General features: G+C 41.4%; 1 protein-coding gene across 2 annotated transcripts in view; it reads left to right on the top strand.

Annotated features, from left to right (window-relative positions):
• Positions 1-26345, top strand: part of Rnf115 (ring finger protein 115) — a 63746-nt gene extending 37401 nt beyond the window's left edge. For both annotated transcript variants that reach the window (XM_028789726.1, XM_028789727.1), the window contains 6 exons: positions 7393-7604; positions 15264-15335; positions 16397-16469; positions 17510-17603; positions 20134-20249; positions 21624-26345. In XM_028789726.1, the coding sequence (XP_028645559.1) occupies positions 7393-7604; positions 15264-15335; positions 16397-16469; positions 17510-17603; positions 20134-20249; positions 21624-21755 (699 nt within the window). In that variant the 3' untranslated portion in view covers positions 21756-26345. The remainder of the gene's footprint in view (positions 1-7392; positions 7605-15263; positions 15336-16396; positions 16470-17509; positions 17604-20133; positions 20250-21623) is intronic.
• Positions 26346-26608: the final 263 nt, after the last annotated feature.

The following is a 26608-nucleotide window of genomic DNA, read 5'->3' as shown; positions in this document are numbered from 1 at the left end:
TTGTAAAAATGTTTATTAGTTCTAAGAGTGTTCTGATGGAACTTTTAAGTCTTTTAAGAATAGGATCGTATTATCTGCAATTGGGATTAGTTTTGCCTGTTCATTCTCTGTTTAAAACCATGTACTTCTTTCATTACTGCTCTTGCTAAGAATGAAACACTATTTTGAGTAAGAGCAGAGACTGGACATCCTGATTTAAATTTCTTCCTTAGCTAGTCTAATAATGGACTTAGGTTTGTCATATATATTCTTTAGTATGTTGAGGTTTCTTTTAATACCCTCAAAACTTTTTACCATGCAGGGATACTGTAGTTTTAAAAAAATGTTTTCCTCTATCTATTGAGGTTACCATGTGATTTCTCTCCTGAAGGCTGTTTACATGCTTCACTACATTTATTGGTTTGTATGTTGAACTGTCATAGCATCCCTGTAATGAAGCCAGCCTGGTCATGGTGTATGAGCGCTGCTGCTGCTGCTCCTCATCTTCCTCCTTCATCTCTTCCTCCTCCTCTTCCTTGTTTTCTGAGACAGTGTTTCTCTATGTAGTCCTGGCTGTCCTGGATCTCGCTCTGTAAATCAGGCTGGCCTTGAACTCAAAGATCCTCCTGCTTCTGCCTCTGAGTGCTTGGGTTAAAGGCATGTGCCAGCACAGCTGGTAGAGTATGAGCTTCTTAATGTGTACTTGAATTTTATTCTTACAAATTTTATATTTGTGTTCATCAGGGAAATTAATCTCTAGACTTTTTTCTTGTATTTATCTTGTTTTGGTAACAGAATAATACTAGCTTTATAGAATGAATTTGATAATATTCCCTTTCTATTTTATAGAGCTTTTAAAAATACATTTTTCTTTTATGCATATGGATGTTTTGTCTGCATGTACACCTGTACGCCAGAAAAGGGCATTGGGTCCAATGTGACTACAATTATAGACAGTTGTGAGCTGCTGTGTGGGTGCTGGGAATTGAACTCAGGACCTTTAGAAGAACAGCCAGTAATATTCTTAACCACTGAGCCATCTCTCCAGCCCTATTTTGTTGAATTTTTGAAGAGCATTGGTTCTAGTTCTTCGAAGGTCTGGTATGATTGAGTTTGTCTAGTCTTGGACTGTTCATTGGAGACAATTTATTACTGTTCAGCAGTGTGTTTTATAGGAAAGGTTGTCTTTTCTGTTTCTCTTCTTTTTCATTTTCCCACAGGTACTCCCAAGTCCATACTGGACTGGAATTCACTTTGTAGTTCAGATTGGCTTAAACTCATAGAAATTCCCTTGCTTCAGCTTCCTAAAGACAGATTACAGGCATGAGCCTTGACACACCTGGGCTTACATAGTCTCTTGGTTTAATTTTCATCCATATGAATCTAGAAATCTCTCCTAGATTTTGCAATTTTTTGGAATGTAAGTTTTTCTTCAAGTATTTCACTGTGAACCCCGGGGTCTCATTGGAATTTGTTGTAGTATCTCCAGTTTGAATCTAATATTATTTGTGTGTTCTCTCTTGATGAATTTAGATAAGGGTTTGTCAGTCTGGTTTATCAAAGAACTATGTTTCATGTATTGTCTTAGTTCCTGCTTTATTACTTTCTGCCCCGATCTTTATTATTTTCTGTCTATGATTTTGAGTTTGTCTTACTCTTTTTTCTAAGACCTTGAGGTCCATCATCAAGTCATTTATCTGAGTTCTGTTTTTAATGTAACTACTCCCGTTTATCTGCTTTCCTCTTAGAATTGCTTTCACAATTCACCAAAGATTTTGGTAAATTTGCTTGCAGGACCTTTTTATGTTCCATAATTTTTCACTGGGACATTGATCAGTCAAGAGTGCTTATTAATCTCTATCATTTCTATAAAATGTGTAGTTTCTATTATGGTCTGATGAAATATAAAAACTCATTTATTTTATATTTGTTAAGGATTTTTTTACAGTCTAAGATGTGATCTGCTTTGGAGAAAGTCCATGGCCACTGAAGAGGGTGTTTGCTCTGCAGCTGTATACAGACTTTTCTGTGGCTCCTGAGAAGGATGTATGCTCTGCAGCTGTTGATAAACTATCCAGTAGAGATTTGATGAGTGCATTTGATCTCCACTACAGCTTAACCTTTAAGTTTCTGTGTTGAGTTTGTTTAGATGATCTGTTCGTTGGTGAGAGTAGGTTATGAAGTTGCTAGGATTGTAGCTGGAATAATGTGTTTCTTTATGTCTAGTGATATTTTCAAATTGAGAGGAATTCACATATAATGTAATTCACTCTTTTAAAGTTTGTAATTCACCAGTTGTAGCATGTTCACACCATTGTATAGCCATTACTACTAATTCCAGAGCACCCACACATATCACAGTCAAACATACATATTCACATATTCTCTCTCTGTGTATCTCTGTCTCTGTCTGTTTCTCCCTCCCCCTCTGTGTGTGTGTGTGTGGTTCTTCTGGTAATGTCCATCATTTCTTTCGAGTCAGGGTCTCTACTGGCCAGAAATTTACCAAATAGGCTAGGCTAGCTGGCCATAAAGCTCCAGGGATCTGCCTGTCTCTATTTCCACAATTCCACACTTGGATTTTGTTCTTTTTAATGTGGGTTTGTGGAGATTGAACTTAGGTCCTTTTGCTTTCAAAGCACTTCACATCAATAAACATCAGGAACTCTTTCTCTATTCCCCAGAACTCTTCCATTAGCCCCAATCTTTTAACCATTTTTTTTCCCTTTTTGTTTTTCGAGACAGGGTTTCTCTGTGTAGCCCTGGCTGTCCTGGAACTCACTCTGTAGACCAGGCTGTCCTCGAACTCAGAAATCCACCTGCCTCTGCCTCCCAAGTGCCGGGATTAAAGGCGTGCGCCACCACCGTCCAGCATCTTTTAACCATTTATACTTCTTATTTCTCCACAGTTTCCCCACACTAATCAACTCCCAATCCACTTTCTGTCTCTATGTAGGATAGTAGCTATAAATGGTATCATATGAAATGTGACCTTTTCTGACTGATTTTTTTTTCTACTTAGCATAATGTTTTCAAGTTTTCCCATGTTACAGCATACATTACTACTTCCTTCATTGTGTGGCTGCACAATACATTGTGCAGACATTCATTCTTTTCCTTTTGATGTTGGGAATCGATCCCTCAGCTTCAGTGTGCAGGCAGGATGTCTACTAGCTAAGGCCTAGCTCCATGTGACTGTTACTGTGTATCTCTGTGTTAGCCGATAGACACTGGACATTTACACTGCGCTCTAAGGACTAGAGTAGTTCTGCTATTAATATATGTGTACGTGTTTCTTTGTGATATATTTATAACTCTCTTTTATAGCTAACAGTGAGATTCTTGTGTCATATAATTAATTAACTGTTTAGCTCTGAGAAACACACCTTAACATTTTAAGTATGTGGAGGATATGATTGCAGTTGGCTCAGAGCAAGGTCTGTCAAGTGGAAGATATCATCTGTACTGTTGTTTATTTTTATTTATATTTTAAGAGATTTGTTGATTTATATTTGTGCACCTTTGTGTGAGTGCTGTGCATATGAGTGTGCTGGTGTGTGTGCATGTGTGGAGGCCAAAAGAGGCTCTTAGGTGTCACCCTTATCAGACTCTGCCTCTTCCGTTGAGCCAGAGTTTTCTTGGCTAGCTTGATGCCAGCAAGCCCTAGTAACCCTCCTGTCTCTGCCCTCCTGCTCGAGACATGTGCCTGATGGACTGTTGAGCTTGTTACAGGGGTGCTGGCATCCGGCACCAGTCCACACGTGGAACGTGTGCTTAGCTGCCTCAGCTCTGTCTTGTTTGTAATGACTCAGGAAGCTTTGTCTTTTTACTTCTAGTCAGAGTAACTTACTTTGTTGTTGTTTTTCAAGACAAATTTGTCAAACCATGTAATTCTTTCAAATGTTTTACTAAAACTCTGTAGTCATTCAGTTAGTTTATACTTATGTAAGTTGTGTCCTGAAGACCCAGTTCTGTTAATGAGTTCTTTTCCCTTATGCTTGTGTAAGTCTGCTCTGAGACAGATGACCTGGAGCTATTCTTATCCTTCGTGTTGGCTTGGAATGAAGTTCTGAGATGTACTCTTTTATTCTATGTTTTTATGGTTAAGGCACACTGTCATCTGGGGATGAAAGTAGGCTAGACAAACACTATTACTATTAGTTGGCACCACTTTGCATTTCCAAACAAGTACCAAAGTTCCTCAAGCTGATGCTGAAGGTGCTTTGGATTTTCCACTTTCTTAGCTGTGGTAACAATTGACAGTAATCTAAGGAGTGTAGTTAGCCAGGCTGGAGGATGCTGAGTGGCCACAGCCCTCCCTGAGCAAGTATGACGACTAGAGTATGGATCCTCAGAACTCCATGCAGAGGAGAGGGAGAAGCATCGTCTTCAGTAGTGCACTACTGTGCAGTGCTGATGCACTGTAAGTCTGTAAATAACATCATGTATGCCCTGTGAGCAACCATGCTAAAGCTCAGTGGGTCAACCAAAAAACATACAGTACAAAAGAAAACAATAACAAAAGAAAAAGACAAAGTGGAAGAGACATTAAAGTAGAGGGGGCTGGTTGGGAAGAGGAAGGGACCAGCAAGAGTGGAAGGGGGATACAATGTCATGGGGAGTGTCTGTGATAAAGGTCATTAGCTACACGTATAATTAATGTATGCTAATAAGCATTTTAAAATAAAAAGAATAGAAAAAAAGCCAGTGAATTATAAACAAAATATTTGGATAGCATTTACTTCTGGAGGTTCTGAGAGGGATACATAGAGAGTTTCAGTAGCTTTAGGGAGATAATGAAAAAATGGCTTATGGACTTGTATCTTCTCTACGTCCTGTTCATGTGCTCTTTTACATGTATTGAATATATGTGATGGTAATCTTAAGACGTAAAATATCCAGGACTGTAGTGGGAGATACTTAAATCTCCAACTCGAATAGGAGCGGTCAGTGAAAACACAACTCAGTGACTATGAATATATTCTGTAAGCCTAGATTGGGCAGATACCCCTACACTACTCTGTTCCCCAGCTATGAGACCCTTATAACTTGTGGGTTTTCCAGACCCTGTGCCTGTCCTTCTACCTCCTGCTTCCCAGTCGTCCTCCTCTGTCGTCCTCTGTCGTCCTCTGTCGTCTTCTCTCCTCTCTTCTCCCTGGTTGTCGTCTCCGTCCTCCATTGTCTTCCTCTAGTCGTCTTCCCACTAACCTTTATTTCTCCACTTCCCTTTCTTCTGCCCAATCACTGGCTCTAGCCTTTATTTTACAAATTAAGATGGGCAGAAGGAGCCGGGCGGTGGTGGCGCACGCCTTTAATCCCAGCACTTGGGAGGCAGAGGCAGGTGGATTTCTGAGTTCGAGAGTTCGAGGCTAGCCTGGTCTACAGAGTAAGTTCCAGGACAGCCAGGGCTACACAGAGAAACCCTGTCTCGAAAAACCAAACCAAAAAAAAAAAAAAAAAAAAAAAAAAAAAGATGGGCAGAAGGTTCACTAGAAATCACCTGTATAATGAGGCCCACCTCCCCTGCAGCCCTTCACAGGAAAGGGGAATTAGTATCAAAATACAAGGCCGTGGCTATCCACAACACATGACTTATTTGTACTGAAAAGAATGTCATGGTGGTATCCTGAGGCAATGCAAGCCTTCATCGCTTATGATACTTACAGTTAGCAAACATATTATAGTTTCTGTATTAGTTACTTTTGGATCTGTGTGAATACAGCACCCAACAGAGACAGCTTAAGGGGAAAATGGTTTATTCTGGTTCATGGTTTTAGAGTGGTGGAGTTCATCATGACAAGGAAGGCATGGTGGGACAGCCCCATTCTTGGTAGTAGGAACATGTGGCAGAGACTGTTCATTTCATCACAAAATAGGAAGCACAGAGACAGCTGGTCATGGCTTCCCTCAGTAACCTCCAAAGGGGCTGTGTGGAACTTTTGCGTTTCTAACCTTTCTATGGTAGGATTTGGTGTCTACATCTTTCTACTTGAAAATAAAATTCTTTTGAAGCAGAAGAGTTTCTAAAAACTTGTTTTGGACTGGAGAGATGGCTCAGCAGTTAGGAGCACTGGATGCTCTTGCAGAGGATGGGTGTGGGCTTTCCAGCACCCGTGCATGTTCTGTGGCTCCTAACCGTCTGTAACCTTAGCTCCAGGGGATCCTGTGCCTCTTCCGACTTCCTTGAGCACTGCATTCATATGTGTAAAACTACTCACAGAGACACACAGAGTTAAAAAAAATCATCTTTTTAAAAAGTTAATTTCCTTTTCCCCTTTGCTTACTGATTCTCCCACACCCAGTTTCTTTCCCTCCCATATTGACAATGAAAATGTGTACAATGGAGGCTATTTTTTTGTTGTTGTTGTTGTTTTTGTTTTTTTCGAGACAGGGTTTCTCTGTGTAGTCCTAGCTGTCCTGGAACTCACTCTGTAGACCAGGCTGGCCTCGAACTCAGAAATCCGCCTGCCTCTGCCTCCCAAGTTCTGGGATTAAAGGCGTGCGCCACCACCGCCCGGCTGGAGGCAATTTTTTTTATTTTTAAATTTATTTATTGTATGTAAATACATTGTAGCTGTCTTCAGACACCCCATAAGAGGGCATCAGATCTCATTATGGATGGTTGTGAGCCACCATGTGGTTGCTGGGATTTGAACTCATGACCTCTGAAAGACTAGTCAGTGCTCTTAACCACTGAGCCATCTCACCAGCCCATGGAGGCTATTTTTTTTTTTGTTTTGTTTTGTTTTTTGTTTTGTTTTCGAGACAGGGTTTCTTTGTGTAGCCCTCGCTGTCCTGGAACTCACTCTGTAGACCAGGCTGGCCTCAAACTCAGAAATCCGCCTGCCTCTGCCTCCCAAGTGCCGGGATTAAAGGCGTGCGCCACCACCGCCCGGCAACAGAGGCTCTTATTAGACATAGCTGCACTGCTTTGGCATAGTTTTGACCCAGCCTGTCTTTGATGCCAGTGCCAAGTCAAGAGACATATTTTAAAGACATCTATCTCTACTTCATAGTGATGAAGTGTTCTTTACAAGTGGAGAAATATATTTGTTTTGTTGGGAATGCAGATGCCACTTGTGACAAAGCATAGAGTATAACATTGATTTGAACTGTTAGTTATGCTTGGGGTGGACATCGGTGCTAGCCTTTAGCTCATAGTGTATTTCTGGAGGAGAGACTGTGCAAAGGCATGTGGATGTGGATATTAGGTAACTGTTAAGGAAAAGAACTAGGCATTTGTTTGCTTTCATATATGCATATGTATGTGTGTATGTATGTATGAATGTATGTATGTATGTATGTGAAAGTTTTAAACTTTTTAAATTTGTTTGTTTACAGTCAACCAGTGCAAGGGATCGAGCCTCCCATATTCTAGGCTAATGTGCTTTTTTTTTTTTTTTTTTTTACTAGCTTTGGGACCATCTGGATCACACAATGTTTTTACAAGATTTTAGACCATTTCTAAGTAGCAATCCACTGGACCAAGATAATAGAGCCAATGAGAGAGGTCACCAAACTCACACTGACTTTTGGGGACCAAGTCGGCCTCCAAGGTTGCCAATGACAAGAAGATACAGGTCTCGGGGAAGTACCCGTCCCGACAGGTCACCAGCTATTGAAGGGTGAGTTGTTATTTTGAGTTCTTAAGGGCTGTTTAGATTGTTACTGGCAAAATCTAATCTTTATAAAGTCCTCAGACTGTTGTGGACAAGACAGAAATATAAACAGGATGGAAATGAAGCAAAATTGAATGTCATACTCAAGAGTTATCATTTAAGGGTTGGTGATAAAATAGAGAGTGGTATGTCTAATACACTTCTGTAGCATTTGTTTATTAATATCTTAGGGGAGATTTATCAAATTTTAGAAAAGGCTAAGTTTGATACTTTGTGCTTATAAGCATTTGGCAGGCTGCAAAGAGCATGAGTTCAAGACCAACCTGGGCTAAATACTGAGATCATACCTCAGAAAACAGAATGTGGTAGTATACACCTTTATTCCCAGGCCTGGGGAGGCAGAGGTAGATGGAGTTTTGGAAAGCCACTCTGGTCTACAGAATGAGTTCCAGGACCATGTCTCCAAAATAAAAAAGAAAATAAATAGATAAAAAGAAAAGAAAAAAAATTGGAAGATACCAGGAGGTAAGGCAAGTGTATTCTATAACATTGGGATCTGTCTTAGTCACTTTTCTGTTGCTATGACAAAGCAGCATGACCAGGCAGCTTATGAACAAAAGCTCAGAACTGTGCATGTGGTTTCAGAGGGCTAGGAGTCCATTGTGGCAGAACAGTGTGGCAGCAAGCAGCAGAGAGCTTGGCCAGAGCTGAGGAACTAACTCAAATCTCAATCCATGGGGAGGAGGCAGGGAGAGGGTACAATGGGATGTCTTGGGCTTTTGAAACTCCTAAACCCGCCCCTAGTGATTCTTCCAACGAGGGCACACCTCCGAATGCTTCCAAGTACTTCCAACAGTTGGAGCCCATTCTTATTCAAACCACTTCAGAATGCAAAGATCTGGATTTAAAGATTTAAAGAGATGAGAACTGCAGGCTTAATATGAAATTGCTGTAGCGTGTCCCCTCTCCTACCCTCCATCTTAAAACCATTTTATAGGCGATTTACATCTACCAGGTAGCTCAGGCTGGTTTTGAATTCCAGATCCTCCTGATTTAGGCTCCCAGTTGCTAGGTGCATGGCACCAAGCCTGCTTTATACTACATTTTTGTTAAATCTTTTTCTACTGCCTCTTACTCTGTGCTCAGAATATTTCCTTTACTGAGCACTGTGTCCTAATGTTTCCTGTCCACAGATGTGAGGAAAGCTAGATGAGAATAGAGTTAACTTTGTATCCTTTATTGTGAGGTGGCAAGGAGAGTGGTGTGGAGAATGATTTATGATTAGCCAGCTGCAGTGTCTGCTCATCCCTTACAATAGACTCAATGGCATGTGTGAACTGGGTTTGGTGGCACATGCTTGTAACCCCAGCATTTGGGAGAATCAGAAATTCAAGCTGGCTTCAGCTCTCTAGTGAGTTTGAAGCCAGTCCAGGCTCCATGAGCCTTTAGCTGAAACAACAAACTAAACAACAATAAAAAGCATATATCAAGCCGGGCGGTGGTGGCGCACGCCTTTAATCCCAACACTTGGGAGGCAGAGACAGGCAGATTTCTGAGTTTGAGGCCAGCCTGGTCTACAGAGTGAGTTCTGGGACAGCCAGGACTACACAGAGAAACCCTTTCTCAAAACAAAACAAAACAAAACAAAACAAAACAAAACAAAACAAAACAAGCATATATCAGGTGAGTTGTACTGTATAGTCATTAGTTTTTCAGTGTATAGCAAGCAATCTTCTGAGGATTTTTATTGTATTTTCATTGTAGGTGTTGTAAGTTTAGATTTAGACTCTCTATTTTGTAAGTTTTGTCATTTAAATTATTTCTTGATGAATTCTTTCCTATATATAATCACTATTATATATCTTTAAATAGACCCACCTGTTTTCAATTTATTTCAATTTTAGATGTTGTATTGTGAAGTGAGACTGCATGTTTTTATATGCCCAAATGTGGACCATATAGTCAGTAGCAGTTTTTTTTTCCCCTCTTACTTTTCTTACTAAATGGAGACTATCTTTGAATTATGACCCGAAAATACCAGATTATTTTCTGAGGGTTCTTGACATAGGGAATTGGTATGGAACCCACTTTTCACTATTGGGACTCTAAAAGTCTGAAAGTCTGCTGTAAGGAATATGGGATACATCTCCCAACACACACACATATTCTTTTATAAATATCCAAGGAGAATACTAGCTTTTTACTTTGTAAAGATATTATACTTACAGCTGCTGCAACCCATCCTCTATGGATGGAAGGTGTGGCTGATGCTGAGGACGGCAGGGTGGGAGGATGAAGGGGATGTGCTCTATTGACTTCCTCCCCAGCCTCTAGATCTATGAATGAAACACATTTTCTATTGCTTATTAAAACACAAGGTTATTAATATCTTTCTTCCTATTAGACTTAAGTTCCAAGAAGAAAGGGACCATTATTCCTACCATGGTAGTTGACATATCATAATATGTTTTTTATGTCTTTCCTGGACATAAATTTGTAGCTCAGACTGGCCTCAAAACCTTTCAGTTGTCCTGCCTCAGCCTCCCTGGTACTAGATTGTAGGGGTGAGCCACCAAACCCTGAAAACAAAACTTCCTTTTAAAAATAATAGTGTATGGGCCAGAGAGATGGCTCAGTGGTTAAGAACACTGACTGCTCTTCTAGAGATCTTGAGTTCAATTCCCAGCAACCACATGGTAGCTCACAACCATCTGTAATGGGATCTGATGCCCTCTTCTTGTGTTTGAAGACAGCTACAATGTACTCATATAAATAACAAATAAATAAATCTTTTAAAAAATAACAGTGTATATATTGTACTATATAACTGTGTTAGTTATTTTATACATTTCTGGGACAAAATATTTGGCAAAAACAATTAAGGGAGAAAAGGTTTACTTTAGCTCCCAGTTCACCGGACAGTGTATCATGGTGGGAATCAGGCACAGCATGAGGTTACAGCGGCACTGCATCTGCAGGTGGATGCAGAGATGAGAGCAGCTGCTCAGTCCTCTCTCCTCTAGTCAGCCCATGCCATCAGCTCATGGAGTTTGCCACCCTTGGCTACGATGGATCTTCTCCCTCAACTAAATCAACCCATCCTAGAAAATCCTGAACCCAGAGCTTTGCTTCCATAGTGATTCTAGATCCCGTAAAATTGATAATCAAGATAAGTCATTTTGGAAACCAAAAGCATAATTGCTTTAGAAAGACTTGGAACACTTACTAAAGTCAGGAAGAATGGAGTACTGCTAAGCCTCTTTCGAAAGCTAAGAGTCAGTGCAAGGCTGCAGAGATGGTGGCTCAGAAGTTAAGAACACTGGCTGCTCCTCTAGTGGCTCAGGTGCAGTCCCCAGTGCCCACAAGATGACTTGGCTATAACTCCAGGTCCAGAGGATCTGATGCCCTCTCCTGGTTTTTGCACTGCATACACAGACATCCGTGCAGCCAAAATACTCATACACAGAAAAATAAACACATTCAGTTTAAAATAGAAATAGGCATAAGCATGAAAAATACAGTCCATCTTTATAGATACTATGGCTATTTATCTGGAAAATTCAAAAGAATAAAATAAAAAAGTATGATAGATTAAAGAGTTCAACTAAGTAACAAAATGATAGGCAACAAAAATGTTTTTAGCTGTATTTCATTTAAAATGAAAAGAAGTGCCGGGCAGTGGTGGCGCACGCCTTTAATCCCAGCACTTGGGAGGCAGAGGCAGGCGGATTTCTGAGTTCGAGGCCAGCCTGGTCTACAGAGTGAGTTCCAGGACAGCCCGGGCTATACAGAGAAACCCTGTCTCGAAAAAAAAAAAAAAAAAAAAAAAAAGAAAAAAAAAATGAAAAGAAGTTATAGCTGGGTGTGGTGATGCATTTGACTCCAGCACCTGGTTTGCTGTAAGTTTGAGGTCAGTCTAGTCTACATTTTAAATTCTAAGGCAGTGAAGGCTCCATAATGGAATACTATCTGAAATCAAAACAATTAACTAAGAAAGGGGCATCCTGAGGCAGCTTCGTTGGTAAAGTACCTTCCTGACAAGTGTGAGGACCTGAGTGTGGCTCCTGAGCACGTATGTCAAAGCAGCCCAGTGTGGTCACAGTTGTCTGTAACCTTGGGGGAAGATAGTGTAGACAGGAGGATCCCTACAGCCGTCTAGCCAAGTGGCAAACAGTGACATCACCAAGAAACCCTGTCTGAAATGATTAGTATTGGAGCCAAGGTAATAACAACAATAAAAATATTTGCATTTGGTGAGATTACAGTGTTTTAAAGATATGCCAGCATGTTAGGAAGTAGAACTTGAGAACTTTTAGTCTAGTGTCTTTTGTCTTCATGGAAGTGTAAATGAAACTCAGACTATTGTTGGGACATATTTCTCTACCCACAAAGCAGTCTTCCTATTCTGTATGTTGCCATAGTGGTTGTGTTACCTGTTTTGAAAGTACATTACAATTTTGTTTTATAGATTATATCAAATTAATTTTTAATTATCTATTTTTACCGTGGCTTCTTCCTCGTAACAACTTCTGTTCATTTGAGTAGCAGTGTAACTTTTTAAAATCTGCTTGTCAGGCTCCCAGCTGCATGTCCCATGCTTTGTGCAAGCAAGGCAAGCACTCCATTAAGTAAGGTACATCTGTGCCCAGAAAGGCCTTTGATTGTTAGCCTGCATCTTAGAAGGCTTTCTTCTACCTACACAGTATGTTTTAAAGACGTCATCCCTAAATTTTAGCATCATAGTTTCCTGATACCAATCACAACTTAGGTTTTGAGAATTGACATTGGTTGTTAACTTTCCCCCTTTTAAAAATGTTAGTGTTTTCTTTTTAAATGGAGTAAAAGACAGTGTAGTGGCTATTCCTGGTTGTCAAGTTGGCTATATCTGGAATGAACTACAATCCAGAATTGGAAGGCTTACCTGTGATCCTGATCTTGAGGCTGGGAGTTACAAGTTTCTGACCTGGATCTTGGCGTGGAGATCTTGAGGCATAGTGGCTATGAATCCCAGGAGACAAGGCAAGGAGATCTCTGAGTTCAAGGTCGTCATTACAAAGAAGCAGCCCCAGTTACACTTTGATATGTAACTTACAAACTTTTAAATATAGATACACAATGTATGTAGTTGAAATTGGCTCAATCATATACATGTTTTATTACTATTTTATATGAACATATCTCTTAATATACATCCACTTTGGCCCCATCTAGGGGTTCTCTTAATTTATCCAACAAACATTGCTTTTCCTCTGTCCCAGTGGCTCTTTTAGGTGTTGTACACAAAATAATGAGTGCAGTAGTGAAAAGTGTCTTTTTGTGGATTTTAAGTACTAACGAGGAAAAGTAAAGTGCTGAGTGTTGTGCAGTGCTGAGTGCGAGGTAGTGCGCCGGGAGTGGAGAGAAGGGATGTGGGAGACAGAGGTTCCAGAAGGACTCAGCAAAGGCCTCACTGAAAAGGTTAAATAAGTGTGTGAATAGACAAAGGAAGTGGAGGATGGAGCTAGAGTGTGCCTCCATGACACACCGATGTGGAACAGAGTTAAGTGAGGTGGGTATGAGGAGATGGAGTCTCAGGGAAGTTTCTGGAGTGTGTCTGGGAAGGCAGGGATTCAAACATGCAGAGAATCTAAGGGCTTTTGCTCCTCCAGTGGACACTTTTAACTTATGTGTATCTACTGTGTGGAGAACAGAGCAGAGGACTGAGGTCGGGGGGGGGGGGGGAGGTGGAGAGCCGTTTAAGAAGTCACTGCCTTAACCTAAGCTAGAAGCGCCAGTGACGTAGATGAGAGTACTAGAGAGTTGCTCGAGTGTAACGTTGAGTATGGGCTGCAGCATGTAACAGGGACAGAGAGAAGGAGGACAGCCATCAAGGTTGCTGACCTGAGCAGCTAGAAAAGTGAGGACACCGTTAAATGGAAAGCACTAGGAAGAACAGTTTGGAAGAAAAAATTGGAGATTATTTAATTTGGGACATAGTGAATGTGACGTGTTTGTTACACATTCAAATGGAGGTGTCAAGTGCAGGTAGTGAGCAGACAGCATATTTGGCTGGAAACAAAATATGGAAGTTATTGCCTGTTTGTGGTATTTTAATTTAGAAAGTTGGATGTAAGAAGAAGAAGTCAAGATAGAAAATAGAATTTCTTGGCATGGCTACCTATACCTGTGTTTCCAGCACTCAAGAAGATAAGGCAGGGGAATTGCTGTGAGTTTGAAGCCCCTTGTATTCCATAGCAAGTATCAGTCCAGCTGGTGCTACACAATGAGATCTTGCCTCAAGGAAAAACAAAACATAACAGAAAGAGAAGAAAAAGGGAAAACAGAACTCAGAGAAGAGCCCTGGGAGAATGAGCAGGGGTACAACATGGAACTGTGTGGAGTTTCCCGAGGGCTCAGTGTGGGACTCCCCTCTACATTTGTGGGTTCATTCTGCTCTTCTGTAGACTTGCTGAAAGTGCAAATACATCTACCTCCCCTCATACACTTTTAACATTTACCTTTAATAAGAAGCTATGTAACTACAAGAACTGTAACAGAAAAGTCAGTACAAATGGTGTGAATATTGGCTGAGAGTAATTTCTGAACAAAATTTACTGAAACCACTCTGAGCAGTCTGTCTCTCTTTGGTACTTCTGATAAAACTGAGCAGACTTCTAACTTCTAGAGGGTAAGGAACATAGAATGAAGAATGAGCCCCTGTTAAGGAGATGACCCTGGCAGACTCCGCATTTTTAACAGGCTGGCTGCAGAACTTCAGGAGACGAGGCTGCTTTCTCACCTGCTACCTGCTTATCAGTTCACCAATGTGTGGTAATTGACTCTTCAAGCTCCTGGTAAGCAGGAGGAGCTTTTGTGAGTTACCCCAGCTGACATTTACTGTCTCACTTTTTTCTGCATCTCTGGCATTGAGGAATAGCTTAGCTAGGTGGTTCTGGCAAAGGGTTCCAGTTAGGTGATAGTTAGCATACCTACTGTGGGGGTAGTCATTTGAATACTTGAACTGGACATGGAAGATTTGCTTCCAAGATAGCTCTTTCACTTGAGAAGTAGCAGGAGGCCTTAGTTTGCTTACCATATATGGGTCTCTTCATAGAGCTTTTTTCCTGTCCCCGTGACTTGGCAGCTCTTTTAGAGTAGATGATCCAATATGGAGAGAGGTAGAAGGAAAGAAAATCTAGAACAAGTGAATCACTAAGTCCAGCCGAGTTTGAAGGGAGAGAAGTACTGGGTAATTTGTAGATGTATTCGTCCTATAGTCTGATATTGGCTAATAATCAACATAATCAAAGTTATGTTGATTAGCTTAATCCCCTTTTTAAAAAGGAAATGGGTCTGGAATTCCACTGGGGCAGCATCATTTGGATTCTTTCTCACCCTGGTGTCAAAGATCCAAGGAAGTATTTTGAAAACCATATCATAACATCGGGTCATTTTTCTAACCTAATTTTAAAAAATTGTGTTAGTCTAAAAGTGGCAGATCTCACAAAGAGCAGTAGTGAACACATGTCCATAGGTAGTGAGTGGACTGATTTATGTTCTGTCTTTTATATAGCAAGCAGTGGAAACTGTTGTGGTTTAGAGCATTGACTGTTGACTAGTCAGCCATGATTGTCTGTAGAATACCTTTGTGTGCTGTTTTATCTCACTTTTCCTGTCTTTTAACAGAATAATACAACAGATCTTTGCAGGATTTTTTGCAAATTCTGCCATGCCTGGATACCCACACCCCTTTTCTTGGTAAGTGACCGTTCTGTATCTACATTGCATTGCCTGAGTAGTACCACTTTAGGTGCTATCATTTCTGTACATAGAGAAAGAAGAGCCTGCAGAGGTGAGTATGGAGATGCCTGGGATGGTGAATTACGTTTTTTTTAACCAAACCCAAACTCAGTCAGAACTCACTTTTCCTTGTTGATGATCAGGACAGCTGGCCTGGTCCCCTAAGATATTGCTCGACATGCCTGGTTGTTTTCTGTCTTGGTCTGAGTTATATTGGGTGGGGAATGATGGTCCCTGCCCGTCTTCAGATCTGTTTTGCAAGTTTTTCTTACAGACCACACAGGAAGAATTCCTGAAGTTGAGAACATATTATTTTACCTTTTTTTTCCTCAAAGTAAGAAAGTTTCTCAAAACAAACAGAGACATACGTAGTTGAGTATCACTGACGCTTAGGCATGGTAGAGCTCGCAGACAGTGTCTTCCTAGAGCCCGCTGTTCCTGCGGTCATTTGTGATTTCTAACATTGCTGCAGAAGGGCTCTCTGTCCAGTTCTTCCCTGCATTTGCTCCACTTTATACAGCCTCTGGTTACTTTAGGTGTGGTCTAGCTAGAACCTGTGCCCGTCACCCAGGATGCTGCACCAGGAAAGAAGTCCAGCCAAGACCCTTTGTAAATGTTCTGAGCCATAATTCACAGGAACTGCTGTGGCTGCTTTTTTACCAAAAGTCCTTACTGTGCAGGGCACGTGTGGCCTCTTAGAACAAGGGAAGTCTGCTATAGATTGGGGCCAGCCAAAACACAAACTTTTTTTTTTTTTTAACCCACAGGGTGTCCTGTAATAGTTAGAGGGCATCACATTTTGTCCCAGTTAGATAAAAAGTATTGAGAATAAAAGAATATCTCTAGATAATCTGCTTGACTTTTCAAATACAGAGACTTTGTCTGCCTCTGGATTGTAGAGGACTAGTGACTTACAGCTCTGAGGGAGCGTGCTCCACTGCCAGATCCCCACTGTGGTATATGGCCGAGAGCCAGCCTGATCACCCCACCTAATCCTGTCTGTCTCATCTCATGTATAGGAGCGGGATGCTGCACTCCAACCCTGGGGACTATGCCTGGGGTCAGACAGGGCTTGATGCCATTGTAACTCAGGTGAGGAGCTGCCTTTTGAGAGGGTGTCTGTTTGATGTGTCTCATGATTCCACAGACTCCTGCATTCCTTCTGCTACTTTCTGAAATGTCAATCACTCTGCTCTCACCAATAGTGTGAGCTTTTGGGTTTCTCTTTTTACTAAGTGGATGGATGGGCTATGGGCCTAGTGTAGTTTCCATGTTCCTACTAGACATCCTGGGATTTCTAGAGAATGACTTTACCTCTGGAAGAAGTAAATACTTACCCTGTAACAAGCAGTTCATTGTAATTTGTCCTTTTGTTCAGTCCTATGAGGAGCAGACGCTTCACGGAAGAATAGGGTCTCCTGTGTTGAAGCAGGGGTTTCTGCCAGACCAAGCAAAGTAGAGGAAGGAAACAGAGACCAGAGCTTCCCATGCTGTATGATTGCTTCCACTTGTTTACGCTCATTTTAACTTGACTAGTTTTCATTTCTCTGTGGACTGCTGAGAATAGAAAGCATGGTGTTTATTCTGAGTCTTCTCATAGACAGTAATATAGCCATCTCTTGACTTTTTGCTGCTTTGCATACTTTCATGCCTTCCTTCTGACTGAATAAAATTTTGAACCAGTTTACTCTTGGTTTTTATTAAGTTGTAATTTTATCCAGGACATCACAACTCTTTTGGTATCTTAAATTTAACTGCTTTATGCTCAAGGGTGGGCTTTTCAGTCTCTAGTCTTTCTTATACTCATGGTTTACACTGCTGTCCCTCTGACACTGTAAAGCAGCTGTGAGTGTTCCAGTGCCCAGAGGGAGTCCTGCAGAAGTTAAGAGCAGCAAACATTCCCTTTTTTTTTTTTGGCCCAGATACAATGTATCTTTTTTTTTTAATAATTTATTTTTTCTCAAATCGTAATTCATTCACACAGGTGTTATAAACACAGAAAGGCAGGATGTGGGGAAGGGAATGACACTGGAGTGGCAGCAAACATTCTTAATGCCTGTGCTGTCTATTCTCAGCTGGAAAGGCTCTCCCCAGTTACCAGATAATGAATATTGCTGCCTCTTCTTTTGTAGCTTCTGGGACAGCTGGAAAACACAGGTCCCCCTCCAGCTGACAAGGAGAAGATCACGTCTCTCCCAACAGTGACAGTAACTCAGGAACAAGTCAGTAAGTTTACTTTCACATTTGTTCTGTCTTCCTATGACATCTGATTGAACATTCAATGCATTTCTCTTCTAAAGGTATGGTTCCCTAATATTTCTGTCTGGCTACCTGCTATGGAGGGCCTAGTTAGCATGCTTGCTTTCTAGGTCCCACAAGAAATAGATAGTTGTTTGTACAAAACTTGATTATAATTAGTACAAGGACTTACTATTGGAACAAAACTCACTAAGTAATTAAAAAACTGTTGAAAATAGTATTGGGCCCATGATCCCATAGGGAGGAGAAGAGGACAGATATGAGCCTAGGGACTCGTTTCACATGTAAGGTCTAGTCAGGTAAATAGACACATGGTTTGAAAACTTTTTTTCACCACCTAAACTTGAAATGTGTCTTGCAATTTGAAGGTTTTCTAAACAAACCCTTCCCTTCCCTGTCTGGTCAGACTGTCTCTTTGATCCTCAAGTCAGAGTCCATTCCAGATCTAATAAAAGAACAGTTTATATCTGACTCAAATAGCACAGCCCCTCTGGCGTTCTTCAGTGACCTCACCCTTCTGAAAGGGGCCCGCAGATGGAAGATCTTTAGGAAGGTTCTCCTGGAAATACCATGTTAGAAGCAGTGAGAAGAGAGAGCAGAAGCAGGAGTTGGGGAGACGGTTGCTGGAGTCCAGATGAGGTTCTTGTGATGGGTGCAGTGCTGACAGAGAGGAAGATAGGTTTAGAGTGGTGGTTTTTGGATTGTCATGGAGGCACACAGCTTTAATCCCAGCACTGTCAAGACAGAGACAGGAAGATCTCTTGAGTTCTAGGCCAGCCTAGTCTACATAATGAGTTCTAGGCTAGCCAGGGCTACATTGTGAGATGCCAGAAAGAAAGAAAGGGGGGGGGGAGGGAAGGAGGAAGAAAGGGAGAAAAGGAGGGGGAGGGGGGGGAGGAGGGAAGGAAGGAGGGGGAGGGAGGGAGGGAGAGAGGGATGAAGGGAAGGAGGGAGGGAGAAAGGAAGAAAAGCTCAATTTTGAAAAGAGTTAGTTTTATTATTGATTACATAGATGGAGGAGGCAAGGATTATTAAAGATGATTGGAAGGTTCCAGAGCTTTATAAAGGCAGCACTGCTGCCATCAGGTGACGGCAAATCATGAACTGGCCCTGGGCCTGATGAGGAGATGTTGTGACAGTTTTAATTCTGGATTTATTGATTCTGAGGTGCTAGCTGAGAGTCCAAGCAGAAATGAGTGGGATTGTCTTGAAGTTGGTATTAGGGGGAATCAGCTGGTGGTGAAGTTTTGTGTGTATTTGGATTGTTAAAGAGTTAGAGGTGGGATGCTGCCTGGAAGGGTGGCAGGGAGAGTAAGAGCTGGAACTAGGATGAGAGGTGGGATGGGAAGGGAGGAAGAATCTTTAAGGGGCAGTTTTCCTCCAGATGCTTCCTCTGTGATCATCATCAGGGCCTGGAGCATAGCTCAGCCATTATACTATTTACCAAATTTCTGTAATTCAGAATTTGCCACTTAGAGCTCTTCCTACAGAAGCCATCTTCTCTGCGGTGAAAGGCTTCTGTTGATTGATCTGGAGTCCTGAGTGCACTTGTCTGTAGTTTTGAAGTACCACCTCCTGGTATAGCCTTTAACAACTTCAGAGGACCTTGGGATAGCTACACTAAAGAGAGCATAGTAAGGAAAAAAACAGGAGACAGGTAGTTATGGCACTGAGTAGACACCACTAAGGGTGCTCAGTCCCTCAGATGGTGGACAGGTTGCCTCTGTTTTCTAGGCAGGACCTGGATGACAGAGGCTGTCACACATTTGGGAAGATGCTTTCCTTGTTTATTTAATAGACAAATAAGTTTCTGCTTACCTGGTTTTTTATTTTTTATTTTTTTTGTGGTTTGTTTTGTTTGGTTAGGCATTTTTTGAGATTTCTTTGTTTGTTTGTTTGTTTGTTTAATGTATTTGAATACTTTTTCTGCAAGTAAGTCTGCATATCAGAAGAGGGCATCAGATCCCATGATAGATGGTTGTGAGTCATTATATGGTTGCTGAGAATTGAACTCAGGACCTCTGGAAGACTAATCAGTGCTCTTAACCACTGAGCCATCTCTCCAGCCCTGCTTTCCTATTTATTAATTTAAAAAATCCATTTATTTTATGTATGTGGGCACATGTACCACAGTGCACGTGTGGAGGTGAGATAACTGTGGGAGTTGATTTTCTTCTCCCATCATGTGGGTGCCAGGGGCTAAACTTAGGTCATCAGGCTTGGTACCTCACTGAGCCAGCTCTGCTAATTCTTCTAACTTGGTGTGTATGGTGGGGGGACACCTGCGTTTCTTGGGTTGTTAGAGACATCTGGTTTGGTTTTGTTCTTTTTTTGTTTCTTTATGAGGTAGACTTTGTAGCTCAGGTTAGCCTTGATCATCTGTGCTTCTGCCTCCCCTATGCTGAGGTTGTAGGCCTGAACCACATGCCTGGCTCTTGGTTGTTTTCCTTTCTTCCTTTTGCTTGTTACTTTAAAATCGGACATCTTCCTCCAACAGATACGGGTTTAGAATGTCCAGTGTGCAAGGAGGATTACACAGTTGAGGAGAAAGTCCGGCAGTTACCCTGCAACCACTTCTTCCACAGCAGCTGCATCGTGCCATGGCTAGAACTGGTGAGTACAGCCAGCTGTACCCAGGACAGCACAGTTGGCAGGCGAGCTGGGGGAGGCTGCTTCAGAGTAGAGATTTAGTTGCAGTTCAGAGAGCAAGTAGATGAGATTTTAGCCTCCCGAACAGCCCAAGTGCTTCTGACATTGTTGTGTTTAGTTATTATCCTGTTGTTCTGTTGTAGTGCTTCTAACCACAGGACAGTGAACTGTAGCACACAGACCACCATGACACTCCACAGGACAGTGGGCTGTGCACACAGACCACCACGACACTCCACAGGACAGTGGGCTGTGCACACAGACCACCATGACACTCCACAGGACAGTGGGCTGTGCACACAGACCGCCATGACACTCCACAGGACAGTGGGCTGTGCACACAGACCACCATGGACACTCCAGCAGCTTTTGTAAATAAAGGGACTCTGAAGCATAGTTAGCCAATTGTGATTATTCCTGTGTTGCCTGGGCAGTTGGAAAGTTGTCACAGAATTGGTATTGAGTAACCTAGAGAGCCTAGAACGCTTACTCTCTAAAACCTTTAAAGGCTTAATTTTTATTCTCTAATCATGCATCTGTGTGTGGTTGCAATGGGTATGCACACATGAGTACAGATACTCTTGGAGGCCAGAAGAGGGCGTTAGATTTTTTGGAACTGTGGTTATAGGCCGTTGAAACGCATGGGTGCTGGGAACGGAGCTCATTCTTCTGCAAGAGCGGTACGTGCTTGTAACTGTTGAGCATCTCTCCAACCCCCTCTCTGTCCCTTTAAAGAAAGAGCTTGCTTAGTCTCACCCAGACTACATGAAGAAATGGTTGATAGTTAACTTTATGTCATCATTGAGGTCACTGTTAGCAGTTACTTTTGTTTGCTGTTAATGTGTTAGCTTTTATTAACTTCTTGGCTTAGAATTCTGTCCATTCTGCCTAAAAATTCTATCCATGAAATACCATGGTATGATACCTTCTTAGTTGTCAGCTCATAGGCAGGTTCCTTACATCATAATTGGGGATGAGGTGGCATGTGGGTACACAGGCATGTGTGTGTGCATGGGGAGGCAGAGGTCAACCTTAGATATTTTTCCTTAAGAACTGTTCACTTTGATTCTTGAGACAGTGTCTCTGGTTGGTTGACCTTGAACTAAACAGATCAGACTACCCTGGGTGGCCACAAACCCCAGGGATCTGTGTGTCTGCCTCCTTATTGACAGGATTACAAACATCTGTCACTGGCATTTTACATGGGTTTTGCATTTGTTTGTAAACATTTTACTGACTGAGCCATCTCCCCAGCTTGATTTTGGGGTTTCTTAAGTGTCTGCTATTCTGGCTTCTCAGGTCATGCTGTTTACATGGATTGATATCATTTTGTTTCAGCATGACACATGCCCAGTATGTAGGAAGAGCTTAAATGGTGAGGACTCTACTCGGCAAACCCAGAGCTCTGAGGCCTCTGCAAGCAACAGATTTAGCAATGACAGCCAGCTACAAGACCGATGGACTTTCTGAAACTAAAGACCATACCTGAACCAGGGCTGCCTGTGTTAGTCCTGCTATCATAGCTGTAAATTGTATCAAAACTAAATAGTCGATGGATTTAGGAATCATGTAAGAAACCCCAACCCATAATATTAATGCAGTGAGTGTATTTCTTCTCTAAATTTAAAGTTAGGACTTACAGATGGAATTGTATCAACAACCAAATGCCGCTTGTTCCTGAATTGAGTGATAGTTTTATAAGTGTGAAGCTTAATTATGTCAGTTTGCTCCTGCCTGAATAGAATCAATTCTTTAAAGTCTAGGTAGGGTTCTACTGTCATGTTGTCTTGTAATGGATGTCTCTACCTCCTCCTCCAATCTCTATCCTACCATTAGTGGATTTCACTGAAAATACAGAGAAGCCAGAGCCCTAAGGTCCTGTTATGTAAAGTCTTTTTTTCTTAATTGTACAGGAGTACAAGTTCCTACTCTTGGCCCCATTAGCAAGGTAAGACTAGTTCATGAGTCTAAGACTCTGATGCTGTTTTGTCTTGATCATCAGAGAGCAAGTCAAGTGGGAAGGAAAAATGGCGTATCACTCTACACCTTGATTTTCTTCTTCTTCTTATTATTATTATTAGCTCGGTTTCCCTAAAAAAACATCATGGCATGTCTTACTTAGTCTTGGGTTGGTAGAAATCTGATTTTGGTTCCTCTGTGCCATTAAATTGAACAGCATATAGATGGGGAAGACAGGTGCGGGAGGTTTTTACTACTGAGATGTTTCTAATGACCCTCAACTCACTGTTTATTGTCTTTCATACTAGGAACCTTATAATAATTTTCTTCAAAAATACAATAAATTCCTTCATAAAAAATAGGATTATTTTATTACTGCTTGTATACCAGTACACAGTTTTGGTAATTCATTGTTATTTAGGAATTAAAATTGTATGTTGTCTTTGTTTTAGTTTGTAAAGCCCATTTTTCATGTCTGAACCTTTTCCTGTTTTGTTCAGTTGTAGCTATACTTGGAATCAATCTGATCAATGTAATCATGCCCAAAACAACTTAGTTTGGGAAAGGTCGACTGAGTTTTAAATTCTAGCAATACACATACACATACTCTGTATGTGTTTCAAATGGAATAAAGGAGACTGTGGAGCATGTCACTGAGCTTCAGCGTCTCCAAGGACACGGTGGGGACATGAATCAGCTGCTGGTGCACCAGAAAGGGCCTGGAGGTCTGCAGTAGCTCCATTTATAGGGTGACATCAGCGTTTCATACTTCAGAATAATGAGAACAAGATCACTATAGTCTGGTGAGGAGTCCTTCCCCAGTTTTTGATAACTCACAGTCTGAATTGGGGGTGTGTGGGGTTAAAGATGCTTTTGTACTTTGTTAGAGGATGAAGACGTTGGGGAGGAGAAAGAAAGAGATGGGGGAGTGGCTGCTGAACTAATAGCCTGCCCCTAAAGCTTGTGGTCAGAGGCATGGTTCAGACCTGTGACATAGCTCCTGTAGTCCCAGCTATTTGGGAGGCTGATGCAGGATCATCACAATTTAAAAGGTTTACCTGGGCTTCATAGTATGTTCAAGGCCAGCCTAGACCACTTAGTGAGACTCCATTTTAAAATAAAAAAAAAAAAAAGAGGACAGGGATATTGCTTAATGTAGAGCACTTGCTTTGTATGTATAAGGACCTAAGTTCAGTCCTCAATACTCCCAAAATGTGTGCTCATGTGTATGTGCACACACACATGTATGCACACAATTTAAATAGTTTAAAGAAAATGAAAAATGTTTTCTTATATCTTCTTATGCTATGTCTTCATAGGGGGTGTTTATTCAGAGGGCGTGATCTGTTTATTGTGGTTAGACTATAAAAATATAATCTGAAAGTACACAAAGGCTTTGAGTCTGGAGGAGAATTCTGTTACGCTTATTTGATCACTCACCTGAATTAACCTGTACTGAAGTTGTAGTTTTTGAGTAAAATATTATCAGTTATCTCAGAAAAGATTTTGATAGCTCAGAAGAGTCCAGCTATTCACTGTGTTCAGAGATGTCAAGACAGACAGTTGTGTTTTCAGTTATAGTTGAAGAACTAGAACTAGAAATTAATTTTACACAATATGGAAACAAAGATCAGAGATCTCCCTCTGATGCACAGTGTAACATATAGACCACATTACTTTAACTTTCTATAGTTTCTAAGAGGACATGAGGCTGTTTTGCTGTTTCCCAGACTTGACCTACTCAAATTTTAGTGTTCTGTAATAGGCACCTCAGACTTCCAAGTTAGTTTATGCTAAGGAATTGGCATACTTCAGACAGACAGAACCAATCAGATCATACAGAAAGAGACCTGTCATGAGACATTGGCCTGTGCAGTGATAGCTAAGCAGTCCCAAGCTCTTCCATGAGCCAGTGTGAAATCTAGGAGAGCACCGAGTATAGTTCTAGTCCCAAGGGGAGCTGATGGTTTAGTTCCAACCCAGCAGGCAGGAGAGACAGGTATCCCATCTTAGACATTTGGGTAGAAGGAGTTAAAGCACCCCCTGACTTGAGAGAGAATAGCCTTTTTGTTCAATTCATGCCCTCATTTGTTTGGGCTGCAGAGTAATATTGCTGCTTTTCAGCCAACTGAAAGTGTTAATTTCATTTAAAAACACCTTCACATAAGCCCTATGAATAATGTTTGAGTATCTGAGCCTCCTGCAAGCTATTCAAATTGCTACATAAACTTGGCCATCACAAGGAGGGAACATAATGATCCATGACGTGATTTCCATGCCACGTGAGCAAAACTTAACTTCTGGTAAATAAGTATCTAGGTGGGCCTAGAGACTGCAGTGGGATGGCATATGGTATGTGCTTAACTTCTCTTCACCTTGGCACAGTTAAACCTGGACGTAAGAGATGTTGGTTGCCCATTGTGGGAGAGAATGGAAGAAACATTTTTATATTCTTTGGTCTAATACCAGAAGTGAGCTTATTTTCATAATGCTTTACCCTTAAATTTGAAACAGTTTAGATGCAGTGCCTGAGTCAGAAGGCTAGTAGTATCATAGTTTCATGTCTGTTGCTGTGATGGCAAAGACAAACAAACAAACAAACAACTTAGCAGAGGAAAGGTTTATTTGCCTTGTAAATTCCAGGTTGCAGTCATGGTTGTAGGGAAGTCAGGGCAGGACCTTGAAGCTGACAGTCACATGCTTAGCTGAGCAGAGAGAAGATGTAATAAGCATACATGCCTACCTGCCCAGTTCACTCCACCACACTTCGTTCGTCCTTAGAGTTCAGTGCCCAGTCCACAGGCCAACTTAATCTAGGCAATCCCTCAATGAAATTCTCTTCTCAGATGATTCTTGGCTATGAAAAGTTGACGGCTCAGAGTGAAGCATCACAAGAACTTTATATTAATATTAATGCCCTACCCTATGTGGGCAGAGCTAAGGAGATTTTCCTACTCCAATTTTGCTTGCTCTATATGGATAGAAATAACTGCTTCTGTATTTGTATAGATATAGCTATTGTTACCTGCTACTCTGAAACAGTTATTTGTGCATTCAGAGCACCATAGATTTGAGAGCAGAGAACCTAGGCTAGAGCCTTGCTGCTTTCCTAGGGACTAATTGCCCTTCATATTTTTCAGACAGCATAGTCAAATCCATTTTCATATTGATTAGTGTTTTAGTTCCTTTTCTATTGCCTTGATAAAATACCATGACCAAGGCAACATATAAAAGAAAGCATTTAATTTGGAGCTCATGGTTCCAGAGAGTTAGAGTCCATCATGGTGGGGGTCATGACAGCAAGGAGCAGATACAGCACTGGAGCAGCAGCTGAAAGCTTATATTCTTATTCACAACTAGGAGGCAGAGAGAGAGAGCTATCTGGGAATGGCTGGCCTTTTGAAACTTGAAAGCTCATCGCTAGTGACACTCCTTCAACAAGACACTCCTTCCTGAAAGTTCCACCAACTAAGGACTGAGCATTCAAACTTAGGAGCCTGTGGGAGGATGGGGGTGTTCTCATTCAAAACACTCATTCAAAAAAACATTTGGCAGATGGAATTGGGAAGAAGCCGACACATAGCCTATCTTCCACATCTTTATAAGGGCTGAGTTGCTGAAAGGAAGGAAAAGAAATGATATGCTATTTACAGTTAAATTTTCCCAGAGTTCCTATTTCAGATTCTTTGAAATGTTGAGAGACGTGAAGACTCCAGGATTATGTTCCTCTGATGCTATCTGTAACTCTTTGACCATTTGTAGTGGGTTGGCCTGATGCTGTTTGTATTCTTATGTTAATACTGGTTTCTCAAGAAGGGTTGCCTCCTTCACATACCCAGGTGATGCTATGTGAGCCTTCTCTCCATTTTAACTGTCAATAAAAGGCTAGAGCCTGTGATTGGGCAGTGGAAGGGAAAGGTGGGACTGGAGGCTCTATAAGGGAAGGCATGTAGAGAGGGAAGAAGAGGAGGAGATGCTGAGATATACCAAAACTGCATGGCCGACCGGAAAAACTGCAAGTAGCAAGGGGTCTTATAGCTGGGGAATAAGTTAGTGTAGTACTAGATCTGCCCAATCTAGGCTTATAGCTTATAATTAAAATATCTGGATTGTGTGTCTTTTATACGGATTTATTAGGGTTGGACATTACAACAACAACCCTTTCCTTACAATATGGTTTAAATTATCAGAAAAAGTAATTCCTGGGCTGGAGTGATGACTTAGGGATTAAGACCTCATATGGTCTGGCACCTATGTAAGCATGACACGCAAATTTGAGAAGCATTTTTTTTTTAAGGAAAAATGCACGTGCATGTGCACATGTGCCTGCACACACACACACACACACACACACACACACACAA

This window comes from Grammomys surdaster, unplaced genomic scaffold, assembly GCF_004785775.1.
Source record: "Grammomys surdaster isolate TR1022 unplaced genomic scaffold, NIH_TR_1.0 125849, whole genome shotgun sequence".
In the NCBI taxonomy this organism is placed as follows: Eukaryota; Metazoa; Chordata; class Mammalia; order Rodentia; family Muridae; genus Grammomys; species Grammomys surdaster.
This window is presented reverse-complemented; position numbering and strand designations above follow the sequence as displayed.